Source organism: Carassius gibelio, chromosome B2 (assembly GCF_023724105.1).
Source record: "Carassius gibelio isolate Cgi1373 ecotype wild population from Czech Republic chromosome B2, carGib1.2-hapl.c, whole genome shotgun sequence".
NCBI lineage: Eukaryota > Metazoa > Chordata > Actinopteri > Cypriniformes > Cyprinidae > Carassius > Carassius gibelio.
The window spans coordinates 6,452,346-6,471,872 of record NC_068397.1 but is presented as its reverse complement, the minus strand read 5'-3'; the positions used below and the strand labels follow the sequence as shown (position 1 = coordinate 6,471,872).

The 19,527-nt window shown below is 36.9% G+C and overlaps 1 protein-coding gene across 3 annotated transcripts in view; it reads right to left on the bottom strand.

The window, feature by feature from the left end:
• Nucleotides 1-4,149: 4,149 nt before the first annotated feature.
• Nucleotides 4,150-19,527, bottom strand: part of LOC127950945 (divergent protein kinase domain 2A) — a 34,720-nt gene continuing 19,342 nt past the window's right edge. For all 3 annotated transcript variants that reach the window (XM_052548390.1, XM_052548388.1, XM_052548391.1), the window contains 2 exons: nt 18,310-18,613; nt 4,150-6,450 (listed from right to left, as the gene is read on the bottom strand). In XM_052548390.1, the coding sequence (XP_052404350.1) occupies nt 6,110-6,450; nt 18,310-18,613 (645 nt within the window). In that variant the 3' untranslated portion in view covers nt 4,150-6,109. The remainder of the gene's footprint in view (nt 6,451-18,309; nt 18,614-19,527) is intronic.

The following is a 19,527-nucleotide window of genomic DNA, read 5'->3' as shown; positions in this document are numbered from 1 at the left end:
AATATACATGGCTCATTATATGGGACTCAAATATTTATTTATAATCCTATATTTTTTTAATAAGCATGATAGTGATTCATCTTATAATTCATCCAATATTGAAAACTAAGTACTGAATATTTAACCACAGAATTGTGTGTGCTACATATATTTAGTTCACTTAAAATGTTAATCAAAGGAGAAAATGTTGATTATAAATACAGTTTGTTTAATATTGAAAACTTTTAAAGAAATTAAATTAGATTCAAATCATTAAAAATGTACTATTTTACCTCAGAATTATCTGTCCATCCATTTCACAAGCCTGCTTGTCCTATGTAGGTAACAAATAAATAATAACCACAATATATATTATCTCACATCACAAACTTTAATGCCTGTGTAAAGTGTCCAAATCAGTTATTTCTGAGTTTATATTTCTCTTATATACTGCAGGATGCTCTCACAGACGGCTACGGTTTAGAAAGAGCTTGTGTGTTCTGATCAGTACGGTGCCCAGGAGATAACAAAGTCAGTTTTCTTACTTTTTTCGTGGCCACGACATAATAACTCATGGTATCATATCAGAAAATGTAAAGCTTATTTATTCCGCTTTCAGACTATGTATAAATCTCAATTTTGAAAAATTGACACTTAAGACTGGTTTTGTGGTCCAGGGTCACATATGTCATGGCCACAAGATATTAATTTGTGGAAACATCATATTATGTCGTAGCCTTGAGATGCTATGTTTAGGGAATGACATCCATTTTCTCGTGGCTACGAGGTAAATGCGTAAACAAACCTGCGTGACCATTACATAGATTATCAGAGATTTATTCATTAATATTTTATCTTGAATTAAGAAATTATTATATTAAACAAATGCCTTGGCTACCGGACTGTATTGCGTGTGACATACAGCATTTTGACTATGAATAAATACATTTTGATAAATGAAGTTTATCATGAATAAATGTTACATAAAGTGCATTATATAATATAGGCCTCCAAGAAAATGTTTTATCCATCCTACTGTATTGTAAGTCCATTAACTGATCATCTTTTCTCCATTATATTTGTATATTATTGCACTATTATTATTTGATGTTCATTTATATTCATTTGTTGCTTCATTTCGATCTCTTTATTTAACGTTCGAAATACTTTTGTAAATAAAGTTATTATGTCGTGGCCATGACAAAACTAAGTGAACCGTCCATGTTACCTCCCGGGCACCATATAGGTTTGAGCTCCCAGCTGACAGACAGTAGATATAGAGCAGCTTATGGAGTTGTTGGTTCTGTCAGGTCAGGTGCTTGTCATTTAGAGCTCGATTGTTTTATCTTTGTTTTCACTCAGTTTCTCATCCCCGCTCAGAGGAAAAGCAGCACAGTTCCCCTCCAGAAGCTGCTTATTTGCTTCTTTCCTGCTGTCCCTATTTACAGTGAAATATAGCTGTAACATCTGTGCTTACAGTTCACATTTCAGAAAACCACAACCATGTGGTTCCTCAGAGTAGATGCTGACAATTGTGATGTGATGTTTTCGTCTGCATAATCAGCAACAAAGTGGCCGCAATGTGCAAAAGTTTCCCGTTGAGACTGAAGAACATCATTCGCAGCTGTAAATTTGCCACTTCCAAATTGATTCATGAAGTTCACTGTGTAAACCTGACCAAACATCCAGATAATGAAACAGTTTATACAACCCCACACAGCTGGACAGTCCTCTGGCCACAATGTGCAGATGTGTTCAAATTTAGGGTCTGAACAACCATTCTCTGAAGCAATATATTATCCAGCGCATAAATACATAGACATGTAACGCCAAACCTCAAAGGCTCTAATTTGATTCTAGAATAAACAAAGGCTCAAATCTGATCTGTTCTTCATATGAAGTTGTCATAAATCCACTTTTCCATTCTGACTGAAGTTGCAGTCAACAGTAACTCCAGTCTCAACGACCTGAAATCCTTCAGTTTGCATTGGCAAAGGCTTTTCTTCACCATCAGATAAAAATAAAGACTCCCGAATGTTTTAAACGACTGTACATTGAGGTCATGAGCAGTATCTTGACCTGTGCATCTGCTCACTGTCATGTCAATGAAATAATGATGGCTTCTGGACTTCTGGCCATTAAGGGGCCCACGCATGACTAACCAAGGCTACTGTATGTAACAAGATGATGTCTAAAGGGAAAGTTCTTCTCTTCCTCTTTACTTCTTTCTGAAACTGAAGAAATGGCAGAACCTCATCAGTCTTAAAGAGCTCTGCATCAGGCACAGGCTGGTAAAATATAAAAACTGTAGTTCTGAGCAAAGTCAGAAATTAGGAGCTTGCAGTCGAAATGCTATCAAAAAGGAATTTATATTTAAAATATTTACAGTTATTATTACAGTGGAATTATATACCCCCCCCCCCCCTCCCTTTTTTTTAATTAATGTTTATTGAAGAAGTGACCATTAAACTGATCAAAAGTATATACCGTATTTTACGGACTATAAGTCGCACCTGAGTATAAGTCGCATCAGTCCAAAAATATGTCATGATGAGGAAATAAACATATATAAATTGCACTGGACTATAAGTCGCATTTTATTTAGAACCAAGAGAAAACATTACCGTCTCCAGCCGCGAGAGGGCGCTCTATGTGTTTAGTGTAGACTACAGGAGCACTGAGCAGCATAGAGCGCCCTCTCGCGGCTGGAGAAGGTAATGTTTTCTCTTGATACATTTCTCTCGGTTCATGTCAAATTAATTTTGATAAATAAGTCGCACCTGACTATAAGTCACAGGACCAGCCAAACTATGAAAAAAATATACGACTTATGCGACTTATAGTCCGGAAAATACAATATATATTGAATTACTAAACTGGATAATTGTTTTCAATAGTCATTTTTCAATTATTGAAAGTTTTCAGAACTAAACAAATTGGTTTTATAATTATTCTTTTGTACACCATCTTGAATTTACATTTTTTACAGAGCTAAAATCATACAATATAAAAAAAAAAAAAAAACTGTCAACTTCCACACAAATATTAAGCTGTACAGCTGTTTTTAAAAGGCATCATTTTAAGCTTTTTTTTTTTTTTTTTTACAATAGCTATATTGTAATATAATAAAAATATTGTATTTAACAATATTACTGTTTTTATATATTTCAGACCATAAAAATGCAGCTTTGTTAGCATAAGAAATCTTATAAAACATACAAAAATCTCACTGACCCCAAACGTTAGAATGGTAACGCACGTATTGTATATTATTATATGCACATGACTTTAATTAATAGCCATGTTTATTAAGATTAAACATCCCTTTAAGCATGTGACAGGACAAGTAATACACTTTTATATGGCTTAAAAAAATCCCTTTAAAATCACAAAATAATGGCTTCTAAAAAAAAGGTTTCGAATTAAAACATTTCTGAAACTGATACTTTTTCCACTTCCTGAAACCCTTTAGGAAGCCTGAAACTTTTTGCTTGTCTGCAGTTTTTGCTCGATTTAGCCTGGAGTTTATGAAACAAGTGAATAATATGAATGGTTTCGGACTGTCTGGGATATTGGATGTCTTTTTTACCTTCAATTTTTTCATCTCCACTAGATTTGGAGAACTGTCAGAGCGGAGCGGTGCTGACTCTGTATTCTCTAATCCTTGCCATGGGTTTTGCAACCAGAGGAAGAAATCTATATTTAGATGCCATGGGTGAATGTGTTTAACTTTAGCCCAGAGTAGCTCCATTCATCACAGGAACACATTCAAAGGAGGGCAAACCTTGAATCCGGCTCCAGGCCCTGGTTTTAATGACTTCTGTGGTCAACCAACAGGCAAAGACTTTATTTTTATTTACAGTGTATTGGCCTACAAAAATAACATTTTGTCTGACAATACTTGAAAAAGGACTGAGAAAAAATAAAGGTTCATGTTCTGTTCGGTTTGTCAAGTCTTCACACACTTCTCTCTCCTGCACAGGATATGTGTGTTGGCTTCACTCCAGATGAAACCATATGGAGGTTTTCACTCACACACTCACACACCTGAAGATATTTTATTACCACAGGAAACAAATTGATGCAGCATTAAATTGAATTGTTGCCGTTATCAAATCTCATAATGGATTCAGTACTGCCGATTCAATAAAGAAGATAATTTAGAGCAGGTAAGTATAGATATACTTTAATATAATTTTATATTCTCATCCAGTCGAAAATACAACTTTTGAATGAAAGGCACAGTATGACCAGACTTTTCCTTAGTCTCAAAACAAACACATACAGAAAGCAGACTTTTCTTACAGAAGAAAACAGGTTTTAACAGAAACAGCGAATTTCAAAAGTTGGAATGCCTACAAATCAATGACATTTTTTTTTAAATCACATTTTTAAAGCGATAATTCATTAGGCTCTATCAACTCCTAATATTGCTTATTACAAACATGGAAAGTGGCACATGAGTAACATTGTTAGGGGGAAAGAAGAACATTAATATATGCACACAAAATATTAAAGGACACAAAAATTGATAAGAGGGGAAATATTAAAGGGTCTACAATGAAAAACTATGATCTGACAATGTAGTGCAACTTGTTGCTGTAAACAATGCAAGTGCAAGTGAAGGAGACGGTATGTCATGGTTGCCGGCATATGAGAAATTAAAACTGAATTGGTCCAAAAAGAAGAAAGAAAAAACAACACACTAACAGGCTCATGAATACATAAACAGGACAAATAAGAGCTTTATTGTGGTTTCCCTTTTGAACAATCTTGGTCAAAGCATTGCTAACAGAACAAAACGAACCACGCAACGGTGACAATATTCTTTGGTATTTTTTATTCTTGCATACTTAAGTTGTTTCAAATCCATTTTGTTCTCCGTTTCGTATTTTCGTTTCAGGGTTGTTTGTTAAGTCAAGCCATCCAACTATCCATAACTGGCACTGACTGCCACTTTAACAAAAAGCATCAACATCTCACCAAAATGGTTCATTGTAACAATTGATAAAATTTCCCTTCAATAAGAGGCAGAATCTGACCGAGCACACTTACAAAATCACTTAAGACTTTACTCCCCGTTGCAAAGAAACCAGGTGGTTCATTGAATATATAGAGACTAAAATGAAACACAAATGGATGAATCTCAAAGCTTTTCAAGAACATGTCCTAGTGATATTTCACCCAAAAATCTCATTTTTCTTAAAGAAAATGAATACGGTTTTAAATTTATATTCATAAAAAATATTTAATTATACTGCTTTAAATTTATGCTGACTTTAAATCTTTTTAACAGCATTGTACTCTTTTGGTATAAAAAAAAAAAACAATTATACAAAAACAAAACAAAAAAAAACAAAGTAAAAAAGACAACAAACAACAACAACAAAAAAAAGAGAACACAGAAGATCAAAAGAAATACAGGACACACAACAAAACAAAACAAGAAAACAAACATAAACATCTTGCCATTATAATATGCAAAACAAACACCAGTCTATTTTTGCAAGATGCTTCTAAAACAATGAAATTCTGGGCCAAAACAGGAACACATTATATTCAAAATATTTTTTGCTTCTTTATTTGTTTCATTTTGGATTAAAACATGACCTGGACATGTTTTTGTTAAGAGTCACCCAAACATAAACAAAGCTCCCTGTGTCACTTCAGTTCTAAGCCCCTGCTCACGGTGCACCTACAGCACCCAATTTTTTAATTAATTAGAAACCGTATTACAGGATCCTAATCAGAACCTGTAATAGCAGCAAGGGTATTCACTGAAGCATGAGATATTACAATCGACTCTCTCTCTCTCTCTCTCTCTCTCTCTCTCTCACACACACACACACACACACACGCACACACACGTGTGATCACAGCAGTTTGAGCCTGTATTCTGCTGATTTTCACACGACCCTTTAATCCATGTTCATGTGCAAACTTCTTTAATTAGCCCCGGACAGGACTGGAGCCAATGTTGGCATGATTGATAGCGGCAACCAAATAGCGACTCCCCTGAAGGTGAACGAATGTGCTCCAGAATCTTGTAACACATTTGCAAAAGTACTTCAGAGGTCTTTTTTGAGTGGGGGGTGGGGGTGGGGGCACAGAACGTCCCCTGTTCTGGACACTACCTGTTAGTATTGCTCAGCTGTGTGAGTTGTGTCAGGAACTCCCGCAGTTCTTTAGCTGCCTGGAAGCGACCGTACTGTTTCTGAGGCCGGGTGCACTCGTCCAGCAGGGCCGTGAGGCGGCCATCTTTGACCACGTCGGCAGGGGGGTCATGGAGGAGACCACCCGTGGTGCCACGCCAGGTGGCAAATCTGGAGAGCAGGTTTTGACAGATAGCATAGTAGTTGTGGTCCACGGTGACCCGAGAGCAGAGGATGTCCTTGGAGAAGGAGAGACAGGCTTCTTTGTCGCATTCCTCGTAGCGGCTCTCGTACCACACGTCATAGTTCTCTGGTTTATCTGAGTGGATGACAGAAAATACAAATATAAGATGTGCCAAAACAATAGAAGAGAAGAAACCACAAAATCAACATTAAAAACTGCATTTGCAGCTCATGTTTCTGGGTGAAAATTGATATTCGATAATACTGAAGGCTGAAGTTAGGACTCTGTAACTCCAATTTACAGTATAACACACAATGCCATTGAATTAAGCACATTTTAGATGAATAAGTCAAAAGTAGGGCTGTATGTTTAATTCACGATGTGGACTTGTGTTTATGAATATTCAAGTGCAAAAAGACAGCTATTTAAATATTAAGTCTGCTTTTTTAGTGTGATTGATTAGCACAGTTTTGTCTTCTACACAAACTCAAGCAATGCTTGTGTTCAGGTCCTCATACAGTGAGACGGCAGATGCTGAAAACACCACAAGAACTTTATCTCCAGAGCTGCTCAGAAGGTAGATACAGAAGCTTAAAGGTCTTCATGACAGCCCATCAAAACATTTTCACAGAAAATGTGACGGGAACAATATGACTGTATATATAACACAAATATAACACTATTGCACAGCAGACTGTACTTGAAGTACATATATATCTTAAGGAATATTGAAATTAAAAAATGTTGATATTCAACATTTTAAAAGTCAACCACAGTACAAAAAAAAAAATAATTTGATTAAAATTTGGAAATTACTCAATGATACAACTGTGAGAGAAAGTATTGAAATATCTTGTATCTATTCCGCATACACATCATTTTCTTTCAAAACATGGTATTGGGATGTGGCCGGATTGCTGGGGGTATGGAGAAGAGGGAAAAATGGGGCTAGAGCATAGGGCCCTCTGAAATGGGGCTAGAGCAGAATGAATTTCCAGTGTTTCATAACACTGCTGGTGTCATAAAGAGTTAGGGCCTGTGTACAGCACCATTCGGATTGGATCCCAGGGGGCAGCCGCTCGTAACAGCTCATCTAAAGCTGTTATTGCAATATCTTGTTGTAGTTAATCAAAACATCCTAACACCTGTTATCATTTTGTAGCTGTGGTAGCTTGATGTAGCATGTAGGGCAGATAAAGTATACTTTAAGCTTCAACAGAAACCATTAAAGGGGTCATATGACGTTGCTAAAAAGAACATTATGTTGTGTATTTGGTGTAATGCAACGCGTTTATATGGTTAAGTAAAAAAAAACAAATCTAAATGTTTACAAAGCTCATCATTCTGAAAAGAGAGGTGTATGCTGAATGGCCAGCTATCCAGTGCATTGTGATTGGCCAAATGTCTCAAGAGTGTGATGGAAATGTTATACCCCTTAACATACTGTGATGACATCTCCCTGCGCAACAAGACAAAAACAATAAAACCCTTTACAAACAAGGTATTTGTTGCATCCAGTAGGGATATAATTACTGATCATAATGACTATGGGACCGATCACATATCGCGCCTAAAAACGCATGGAAAAAGCTTGGCGCACCGCTTTCTCCTTCTTTCCAAAGTGCTCAGGCAGTTGCGCCCCTGAGACATCTGCCATTGCTAAGCAGCCATGACGCGCTCTCTCCATGAAAACGAAATTTCAGCACTACTAAATTTATTTAAAAATGGCAATCCATATACAACTATGATCAGCTGTTCCTTCATCTTGGCTGAGCTTTGTTGTTACGGGAAAGGATGAAGCTGATTGGTTGGTTCTTGTCACATGACCCGCGGTGCGCTTGCGGCATTCTGAAAAGTTGAAATGTTTTTAACTTGATGCAGTGCGGACGCACCTGGAAAAACGAGCGCATCGCACCGCGTGCGTGTCGCGAACACGTCGCTTCCATTATGAGCGCGCATACTGCGGGCCTACATTGGAAACAACGAACTTGAGCGCGCAAAAGACGCAATATGTGAACGGCCCCTAATACTGTCTTTTTAGGCATTGTGTATCGCACTGCAAAAAACTAAGAACAATGTCTGCATTTGTGATCAGAGAAATGACAAACAAAACTCACGTTTGAATCATCAGTGGCAAATCTTTTACATATGAAAACGTACTTACAGAATGTGAATCAGAAGCACCAATCTTGCAAAGTTGGAATTGCCCCACTTTCTAGAAACAGACACTGGCATAGTAGGCTACTCTAACTCATTTTCCTCCACAAAATGCACTGCACACATCTGAATATCTGGGTTGAACTGTTCTGGAACAGTGTTGTAAATGCAACTTAACCACTTTGTTTTTTAGTAGTTTAGTAGTTTCGCTTTCACAACGAAACACAGCATCTCCACAACATAGTGCCAGCGGCAACAGCGAGAATAAAAAAAAAAGTTACACTTTCTTTCTTTGCATGAACATTTGGTCTGTGTTATGCAAATCTTCCCACATTGTGATGTAGACATTTGGGGGAGTGTCAGAACGAGCCGTTTTAGGATGCCGTGGTTGACTTAACTTTTATAAAGAATATCTCTTCGGATTTGAGTCTTTAGTCTTTGCAACTTTACAGATCTTCTTTATGCACCAAGAGCTTGTAACACTCCAAAGAGAAAGGAAAAATTACAATTGCATCATATGACCCCTTAAAAGGGTTACGAAAGCTTCCCAATCAAAGAACCCAAAACTAATACTAATAATAACAAGAAATGTTATTTAAACACTAAATCAGCATATTAGAATGAGGAATCATGTGATGGCTGCTGAAAATGGCTTTGACATTACTGAAAAAATATATAAATAATAATAATAATAAAAATAATAACTGTAAAATGTTACAAAAGAAAACCGATTTTTAAATATTTTGATCAAATAATCACAGCCTTGGTCAGCATATATAGTTTTTTTTGTTTTGTTTTTTAAGGAAAAACTAATGATAAAGATAAGAAATAATGGTAGTGTGCAAATGATTTAGGATTTCTAATCAGGCACTGAACAGAGTACTTTGTTTTAGTCAGATTGCTTTGGGGTTCTAGAGAGACTCGGCAATTGAACTGAACGTTTCATCTATTTCTTATTGCATGTAGTAGCAAGTAGTTTACAGTAGATTGTATTACAATGTTAACTGGCATTTAATTCTTCTTAATAAAACATAGAAATGGTTTTGTTATTTAAAACATTAGTCTAAAACAATGCCTATTTGGATATTGGTCAAAAAATAAGACCAGGAACATGCATTAGGAGAAAAACTAGGATCAATTTCATGTTAACATTCAACACAAGTTCACTATCTTTTGCAGAAGCAATGATTGCATTTCTTGTCTAGTTCTCTTCTGTGTTTCACAACATGCCTAGTTTCAGTCAGCTGACTTTTATTCAATACGACCTAATCCTTATTCCACTGGCTCTTCCTTTTAAAAACATCTTGCTGTTGGATTCTGTATACCAGACAACATAAAAGCTCTTTATCATCGCTTTCTTGCATCTTGCATCTTACATTGCTTTCTTGTAGCATTTCAATTTTCTTCAAAAAGAAGCACAACCTACACTAAAATGGAGCAACAATCTATAGAAATAAAAACACTGACTTGATTCAGCTCTTCACTGCGATAAGACAAATAAGAAATTCTTCTGAAAGCAGGTGCAGTTTTTCTCTATCCACCCATTTTAATGCTGAACAAATCAATAAAGCAGAGTATCCTGCAGAAATAGACTGGGCTGTGACATTTACTCATCAGCAAAAGTATATTAAGTCATAAAGCGCCTTAAAGAGTTGGGGAACTGCTGTCTTGGTCATTTGACACAGCTCAATATCACGCCAATAACTAATTAGAGAAAATGAAGTCACCGTGCTGCCAATCACTCTCGTGGGAGCCAATTATGAGATCCACAGGAGGTAATGTGCCACAGCCAATCAGAACACACGCTGGCTTCGGTGCTTTTCTCATCCAGAGTTTTATGGAGGAACTGCACAAAATATTGTTTAAGAACTGAAATGAAAAGGACAGTTCATTTATTCACCTGACACTTATATGGAACAAAAAAGAACCCCATTGACTTTCAACAGATGAAACAATCTTCAAAATATCTTTCTTTTTTGTTTCGCAGAAGAAATTCTTTCAGGTTTGGAACAACATGAGGGTGAGTAAATAATGACTACATGCGTTTTGGATGAACTGCTCAGCCACAGAATATAACTTGAACTAAATGTGTAACATTGTAGCAACGTAGTTACAGAAGCTAATGTTAACAAATTAAACCTTATTGTAAAGTGTTACTATGTAGTTATAGTAACTATAACTAATGTTAAAAGCATAGTTCAAACAAAAATTAAAATAATGTCATTAATTACTCACGCTCAAGCAGTTCCAAACCTGTGAGACATTAGTTCATCTTCGGGACAAGATTTAAGAAATTTTTTGATGGATTCCGAGAGCTTTATGACCCTCTATAGACAGCAAGGATCCTAACACGATTAAGGCTCAGAAACTTAGCAAGGAGATTGTTAAAATAATCCATGTGACATCAGTGGTTCAACCGTAACTTTACGAAGCTATGAGAATACTTTTTGTGTGCAATGAAAACAAAAATAATGACTTTATTCAACAATTTGTCTCCTCAGTGTCATCCTATAGCACCATTTGAGAGAGTTTTACATACGTAAACAATGTATGCAACATATGTACATGGATCTGCTGTTTATGTTGTTTTCGCTTTGATCTGAATAATTTTATACCAGGGCTATTCAATTGGCAGCCAATCATCTTAATCTGGCCCTTGAGAAGAGTACATGTAGATCGCATATATGCCTTGAATTGTGTTTTCACTAATTAGGGTAGTTTGTCCACAAGGTGGCAACACTGGCACGGGCCAGCCAGAAAAGAAAAGGAAGAGTTCACGCAACAGTGCCAAGTCCACGGTTTTCCCACAGAATTGGTCTACTTTAACAATTTTGCCAATGGTTGTTTTGAAGCGACTCCAATAACATGATATTTATCCCCTGGAATATGAATTTAAGCTAAATGAAAAATGTGATTTTCAAAACGCGATTAGTCTCGTTTTGGAGTTGTTTTGAGTAGCATTGGGCGGGTTTTCTTGTGAAAACATGGCAGCTACAATCTACCGGAGAACGCAACATCAATAGATGACTGTGTTAACAAGAGCTTGTGTGAGTGAGTTATGAGATATCCACAACTCTAGTTTAAAACGAGTATAAAGTCAACATTATCGGTCATAATGCAGAAATAGCGCAGACTGGACGAAGGTGATTATCAAATAAAGTATAGATTAAAAGTCTGCGCGTTCGGCTGAATATATGCTGGCCGCTTCAGACAAACGTGCCAGCAGCACTTCAAATGACAAAAACGCACACAGTCAAAATACAGTTTTGGCGAGTGATTTTTTTTAAAACACGGCATTAATGAGTTATAAAGTCCAAAATAATCAAACAGCTGGGAGAAAACATGATGTGAGTCAGAAATACCTCACGCATGTCAGATTTTAAAGAGATAGCGCTGCTTTTAAAATGAAACTTGCTGAAGTCTGTCATTGATTGAAATCACAGAAACAAAAAAGAGAAATTACTCGACTGTTCTAGTCGCTGATTAACTTTTGTTGCTGATTAACTTTTTGTTGCTAATTAATAAAGATGAATCTATATAGTTTATTCATACACAATTTATAGCTTATTTGAAGATTGTTTAACATCAAGTTAAAAAGTTGTTATATTTTTCAGAGCCTAGATAAATGTTAAAAAAACAACAATTATACTGTAAATGTTGAACGACTATAATTAATGGCTATATTTAAGAGGAAGATGCATTTAATAGAGACATCATCAGCAGTATCAAAACATTTGTTAATAATAAGACTTTGTAAAGAGATGTCATTAAATATACCATCTTTATGTTGTTTCTACAATAATTTGGAGGTTCAGTGTGAAATGATGACGATATTAGCAATCAATTAGTCCCGATTAATTAAAGAAAATGTGTGATTAATTAGTTTCCTTTTATTTATAATTTTTTTTTTGATTGACAAAGCATAAGTTAACCTTTCAAACGTTGCTGTTGGTAATATTAATTATTTTTACTGCTGAATATGCATTTAATTTTAATTTATTATTTTTTGGACCCCCCACATAAAGAGATTTGGATGGCCCCCAACCTACTTGACCCCCTTCAAATTTTCAATATGATAATCCGTCCCTCAAACAAAACTAATTGAATAGACCTGTTTTATGCTATCCAAAAATGGCACTATAGGATAATTCGGAGGAGACGAATTGTTGAATAAAGTCATTATTTTTGTTTTCTTTGCACAAAAAAAGTATTATCGTAGCTTCTTAAAGTTACGGTTGAACCACTGATGTCACATGGATTATTTTAACAATCTCCTTGCTATGTTTTCAAGCCTCGATCATGTTAGGATCCTTGCCGTCTATAGAGGATCAGAGAGTTTTCAAAATGCATAAAAAAAAAAAATCTCAATTAGTGTTCTGAAGATGAACAAAGGACTTACTTACTGGTTTGGAAACAACATTAGGGGGAGTAATTAATGACAGAATTTTAATTTTTGGGTGAATTATCATAGCTTTATCAAACAAAACCGTATTTAACAGTAATGGCCAAAAGTTTTGGCAGTGACATAAATTTTGTGTTCTGCATAGTTTGCTGATTCAATATTTTCCTAGAAACATATTATATTTATATTATATTATAAATATAAGTTTATATGGTATATTGAAAAACAATGATAAACATAAGTTTTAAAGGTTTTTATTGGCAAAAAAATATAAGTCCCTATTTACAGTGTTGACCCTTGTTCTTCATAACCTCTGCAGTTCGCTGTATGCTGAATATTAGCTTCTAGGCCAAATCCTGACTAATGGCCTTCCATTCTTGCCTGATTAGGTCTCAGAGTTGATCACAATTTGTGGGCTTCTGCTTGTCCACTTGCCTTTTGAGGACTAACCACAGGTTCTTTATGGGATTGAGATCCGGAGAGTAGCCTGGCCACAGATCCAAAATTTCAATGTAATGATCTTTGAGCCACTTCTTTATAACTCTTGCTTTGTGCATGCATCATCACCAAATTGCTCATGAGTCATTGGAAGTCGTCGCTCTCACAGGATGTTTTGATACCATTCTTTATTCATGGCCTTCTTTTTTGAGCAGAACTATGAGAGAGCCCACTCCCATGGTTGAAAACCAATACGACATTAATGGTCTCAGGATGCTTCACTGTTGACACAACACAGGACTCGTGGTAGCGTTCACCTTTTCTTCTCCGAACAGTCCATTTTCCAGATGTCCCAAACAGTTGAAAGGGAGCTTCATCAGAGAAAATAACTTTGCACCAGTCTTCTGCGGTCCAGTCCTTGTGCTTCCTGCAGCATTTCAGTCGGTCCTTGATGTTTTTCTTTGAGAGAAGTGACTTCTCTGCTGATCTTCTTGACACCAGGCCATTGTCCCAAAGTCTTGGCCTCACTGTGCATGCAGATGCTCTCACAATGACCTGCTGCCGTTCCTGAGAAAGCTCTTCATTGGTGGTAACTTCCTGATTCTGTAGCTGACACCTCAGGAGGAGACAGTACTGGTGCTTGGTGGACACTATGGGACGTCCTGAAGACCTCTTCACTGCACTCTCTCCTTGAAGTTCTTGATGATCTTTTAAATGGTTCTTTCAGGTGCAGTATTTTCCTTGCATGTGAGGCCATTTTGATGCAAACGATGATGGCTGCATGTATTTTGAGGTAACCATTGCTAAGAGGAACACAATTATTGGAAGTGTTTCTTCCCTCCTCTTATAGCAATCTGCTCTGAAAAACTTTTTAGTATGAGAGTGATTTTCCCTGACTAGTACTCATTCACACTTTCACATTTGCTGCTTTTTTTTTTGTTTTGTTTGTGTGTGTGTGTGTGTGTGTGTAAAGTTAAGTTTTTTGGCCAATGAAGCTTTTAGCAGTTTTTTTTTTTTTTTTTTAAATGCATCTGATTACTCAACACAATCAAGAAACAATGTGAATGAACTCCACAACATCTTACACAGCAAACTTTACAAAACACAAAATTTGTCACTGCCAAAACTTTCGGCTATGACTGTAGAAAGTGTTACTATTAAATGTTATTAAATCAACTAAAATTGCCAACAGATATTTGCAATAAAAAAACCATCTCCTGTGAATAGAATTAATTTCTGAATCCATGAATGCCAATCATTAAAAGGTTCGCATTTTTAATTAATGCACTGAGACATTATAAGCAGAATTAATTCAATTTAAAAGATGAATAAAAGCCCATCTATCCAATGCCCCCTGCAAAAACACAACCTTGATGCCCACACGTCCAGTGAAGTGGTTTGACATAATAAGCACACATCAGAATAGAAACTCAATAAAAAAAGCTTGTGTTATCTAACATTTCAGAAACACCCATCTGCAAGCAAAGACGCACATACGAGCTCCATTCAGATAAACGCTGGAAGGCTGAAGCAAACAGCCATTGTTATGTAGCACACATGCTCCAAGTTCATCCGCCAGCCCAGTCTTGCCTCACTGGATGGCAGATTCACTGGCACGAAATAGTTGGGCAAGCACTGCACCCATCCATGCCAACTCACTACTGCCCAGAATCAAAGTGCAGCTTTGGGCCTTGTTCATCTGTTGCAACGCAAACACTTCGATAGCAACATTCCTAGCAGAATCAATATTTTAAAGAGCCACACAGATGGGAAATCAAAAATTACCTGTATTACAGTGTATTATGTAGCTGTCCATCAGTGTAAACAATGTGCAAATAATTAAACCAAATAGTACACGATTTATAAAGTTAATGGCTTCTAAAGTAAGGAGTCGACTCTGAATCGCTGAAACGAGTCGTTATAGATTTTAAATCTTTTGCCCATCTCTATGTACGTCACTAGGAACACTTTGCATAATAATCTCCGCCTACCGTCTTGGGAGAAACGGAACTCTGACCTGCCCCACCCCCCCACACAGACGCTCTGGTTGGTGTGATAGCATCATGTCGAGGAGACAGTGTGTTTTTAATTGTAAAGGCAAGTTTGTTTTATTTTCACTGCCAAAGAATGAAGATCAGAAGACCCAATGGCTAAAATTCATTTTTACCACAATACCAGAGCAGTGCAACAAATACTTGTTGAGTTCACAACATTTCACTGATGACTGCTTTTCTAATCTCGGTGAGTACAGCGGGATTTTCAAAGCGTTTGGCCATAAAAGAGGGTTCATTACCAACTTTATTTAGACCAACGAGCATCTACGAATCACAACGCGAAGTATGATTATGAAGTTATGTGTCTGTTTTCTCCCGAGCGTCTTATCAGTATGTGTGCTGTCTGCAGCCTGTCTGCGCTGATCGTCATGTACAAACACGTCATTAAAATGAAGTGTAACTCCATGAATACTCAACGAAGAGACATGAGAGAGATATCTATAGAAAGCTTGACATGTCTACTTTAAAACTAAACAAGTGCTGCCGAAAACAGATATTCTGTGATAAAATAATCCATATGTAAACAACGCAATGTCTGTTTTTCATGTCTCCCTTCATTATATCTAATGTGACCACACCCCCACGCTGAACGCGCTATTCAGATTCAAACTAAAGCGCGCGGCTTGAATAAACCCACACAGAAGAAAAAGCAGCGAGACTGTTCAAGTTTTTTTATTTTACTGTTTGCTTCGCGGTGAGAGGAATAAGACATAATTCACCCCAAACAGATGCTAACGCATTGTTTACCGTGAAGTTGTGTGCGGAACAACCAATCAAAACTATGTCAGCTGACCAATCAGAACACAGTATGCTACCCGAAAGGTGGGGTTTAAGGAAACTGAATCTTTTGAACAGCTTCGCGCGAACCGTTTGGGGATCTCTGAGAATTGAGGTAATTTTAAAATTATATTTTGACAAAATGACAATGTTTTTTAACCTTGGATGGATTTAAACCTAATGTATAGGACTTATAAACAGCTTAGAATTTCGTTCTTACTGGCTCTTTAACAATTCTGTTTCTGCGTTCCTCTGTATTATTCAGGCATGTGATCAGCTAGAGACCAAAAAAAAAAAAAAGTAAAATCTGACCACGCCCCAACACTTATTATTAAAAATATATTTTAGCACATTATAAGATTGATCTTATATTGTAAAAATGCATACTGTCCTGTAAAATATAATAATCATGACAACAATATAATAATATATTAAAGTACATAGAATTATTATTATTATTAAAGTCCCTGCCAAAAGTTTGGAAACATTCTGAAATGACCATCTTCTCATCAAGGCTGAATTTATTTGTTCAAAAAGTAAAAGTCTCTCCAAACACCACCTTTCTATGAACCTGCTCTGCTCTGATGGCCCTGTCCATTGTGATTGGTCCACGTACAACGCATGTCGGATATGATACGCCCATTGCCTTAGTTCCCTATTTTGAACGCTTGATAGAAAATATAAACATTATCATTCTTGTGATTCAGTGGAGCAGCTGGTCCAAATAAACATGGTACTAAGCCATCTTTCAAGAGCAAGCCTTTAGTGAATCCCACGTTGAACTCCCAGAGAGGGTTTTTTTTTTTTAACTCAACGAGATTAGAGAAGCAGTCTTCAGTAAAATGACGTGTTTGTGGGCGGGGTCAAGTTGTTTGCTGCCAGCCAATGTAGAGCAAAGGCGGGAATTATGCAAATGTAATACCCCACGATGTGTAGCCATCACGGAAGTGGGATTCGAATTACTAACGACTCGTCTAGGCTGTAGAGAGTCAATTCTTTATTTTGGGAGACAATAACTTTATCGTTTCAACTTTGCAGATCTTTTACATTCACATACAGCTACATTACACACTGCATGAAAGGCAATATTGGAAATGGCATAATAGGGGCACTTTAAATAGCATAAATAAAGAATGTAAATGGTAAATAAATAAATAACAGCAAGTTCACTATAACTACTACAAAATGGGCTGAAATATCATCATCTAAAATAACTTGTTGTTGATTATTGCTCTTGATATTGTAACAGCCTAATTATTAAATGTTTTGGGTTTGGGGAAACAACATTATATTCCTATATATTCCTAAAAAAGCTTAGAATTTTTCATGAAAAACCAAATGTCATTTGTACTGGGAATAAAGCGAGCAAAGTATGCTCTCTATCACTGAAGCAGTACATGACTTAAGTCAGGCACGAGTTATGTACTCACGCAATAACTCATGTTATGATCACTGAAGCGGTCAACACTGCAAAATTAATCTCTTGCACTGCCATCTGCACTTGTTTGTGATGGGAGAATTTGTTCAAGTACAGATTCAGAATTCAGTCAGTTTCAGCAGTGGCTCATCTTGACACCTCTGATTGGTCACTGCCTTCATCAGCTCAACAGAAATGTGCGTGATTGGTTATATTGAAAACTGCAAAAAATTTTAACAGAAATCTGATGCAAAGTGAGCATATCTAAATCTAATGTTACACTTTACATTCATTTTCACATTTCATTTAAATCATGACAGCCATAATTTAAACTTATAGCAGCCTTATATTTGCTCCCATTAATTTCTGTGTTTTTCATGTGTAAAGTTCTTAAAAGTCCAAAAAGAGAAACCGCTATGAGACTTTAATTACAAATCTGAGAGCGTGGGAGGCCCATGCGGGTTTCCACCTGGTCTGTGAGACTGTGATAATTCTTCCTGAAAGTCTTGAAAAACATTTATTTTGACGGGGAAGGCAAAGTACAGAAACAAACAGGCCTAAAAAAACAGGTGCTCCAGCCCATCCAAGGGAAAACTGAAAGTGGGGCGGAACGAATGAAAGTAGAAAGTAGAAAAAAAAAAAAAAAACAACAACAACACATCGTCCTAACCTGGATAACAGTTTCCTGCGCAATTTATTAATGCTGTAAAGCAAGAGCACGAATATACTGGAATAAAGTCATTACTTACTCTGCTTAATCAGTCTCTTGTCTGCCACTATGATGTTTTCTGCATCGACGACGATGACTTTTCCGTCACGAGGCCCGACTGCAAAGTTGTCGAAGCTCACGTCTAGGAGGTAAAGGGCAAAGTCAAAGTCGTTGTTTGTCAGCTGCTCGGCGATGTCCATCAGCTGCTTGGCCAGATCCACTCTTTTCTCCCATGGTGCATTGTAGAAGCTCCAGAGCTCTTCGCCCACGTAATTCACTGCCACCATCCGGCCGCAGGCCCCCAGGTATTTGGCGAACGGCCAGCCCTCATCGGAGGGAAAACTCTGCAGAGATGAAACACGAGGAGAGTCAAGGTGAGAGAAGTTCTCCATTCACACACACACCATGTCCTCTCAAATCTGGAGCAAAAAATACCAATTAAGACACAGACAAACTGCACAAATCACTAGCAAAGTAGCTGGACCAAACTTTTCTTAAGTGCTGCGGATATTCGATAGCCCCATTTCAATTCGAGTCATTAAATATGGATGAGTGAACATTAAACTTTAATCTTAGAGATTCAAATAATTTGGAGGACAAAACACAGCATCCGGTAACCAGTCTGAGCCTCCAACATCTGGCCTCGGAGGTCTGAGCTGGAGCGGCTGAATCATGCAATGAAGGGAACGCTTCCTGCTCTTCATGACACAGGCATGGTTTCTTGTGGACTTCATCATAAATATAAATCATATAAATAACGTTTCACCAGCTTACGGTCTTAAAATGTCATAAATCTGATAACTGCTGGAGACAGTGTCCAATCTGTTACACCCGTCCTGTCCTTGAGTTTTTTTAGGGGTCACAAGTGGAGACAAAACATACAAGATCTGCATCTTCCTCTTGCCTTGACCAGTTCTAATGCTCATAATGATACTGACTGACAAAATCAATCGTTGACTATTTCCTAATAACAATCATTAATGTAGATTAATGGAATTTTTATTAAAAATGCCTTTTTGCATGAGGAATCTGACATTTGTGTGGCTACACATCCAAAACAGACAAAAGAAATTCAGTAAATTAATACTAAAGTGAACTTCACATTGGCTGTCAGAGCAGCATCAAAACAGATTATTCATTAAATTGTTTTATAAAAAATAAAAACAACCAAAGCCACAACACACCATTATAATCATAACTTTTTGAGCTCTACAACTGAGTGTGAGCTCTGGATTCTCACAAAGCTGTGCACTGCAGA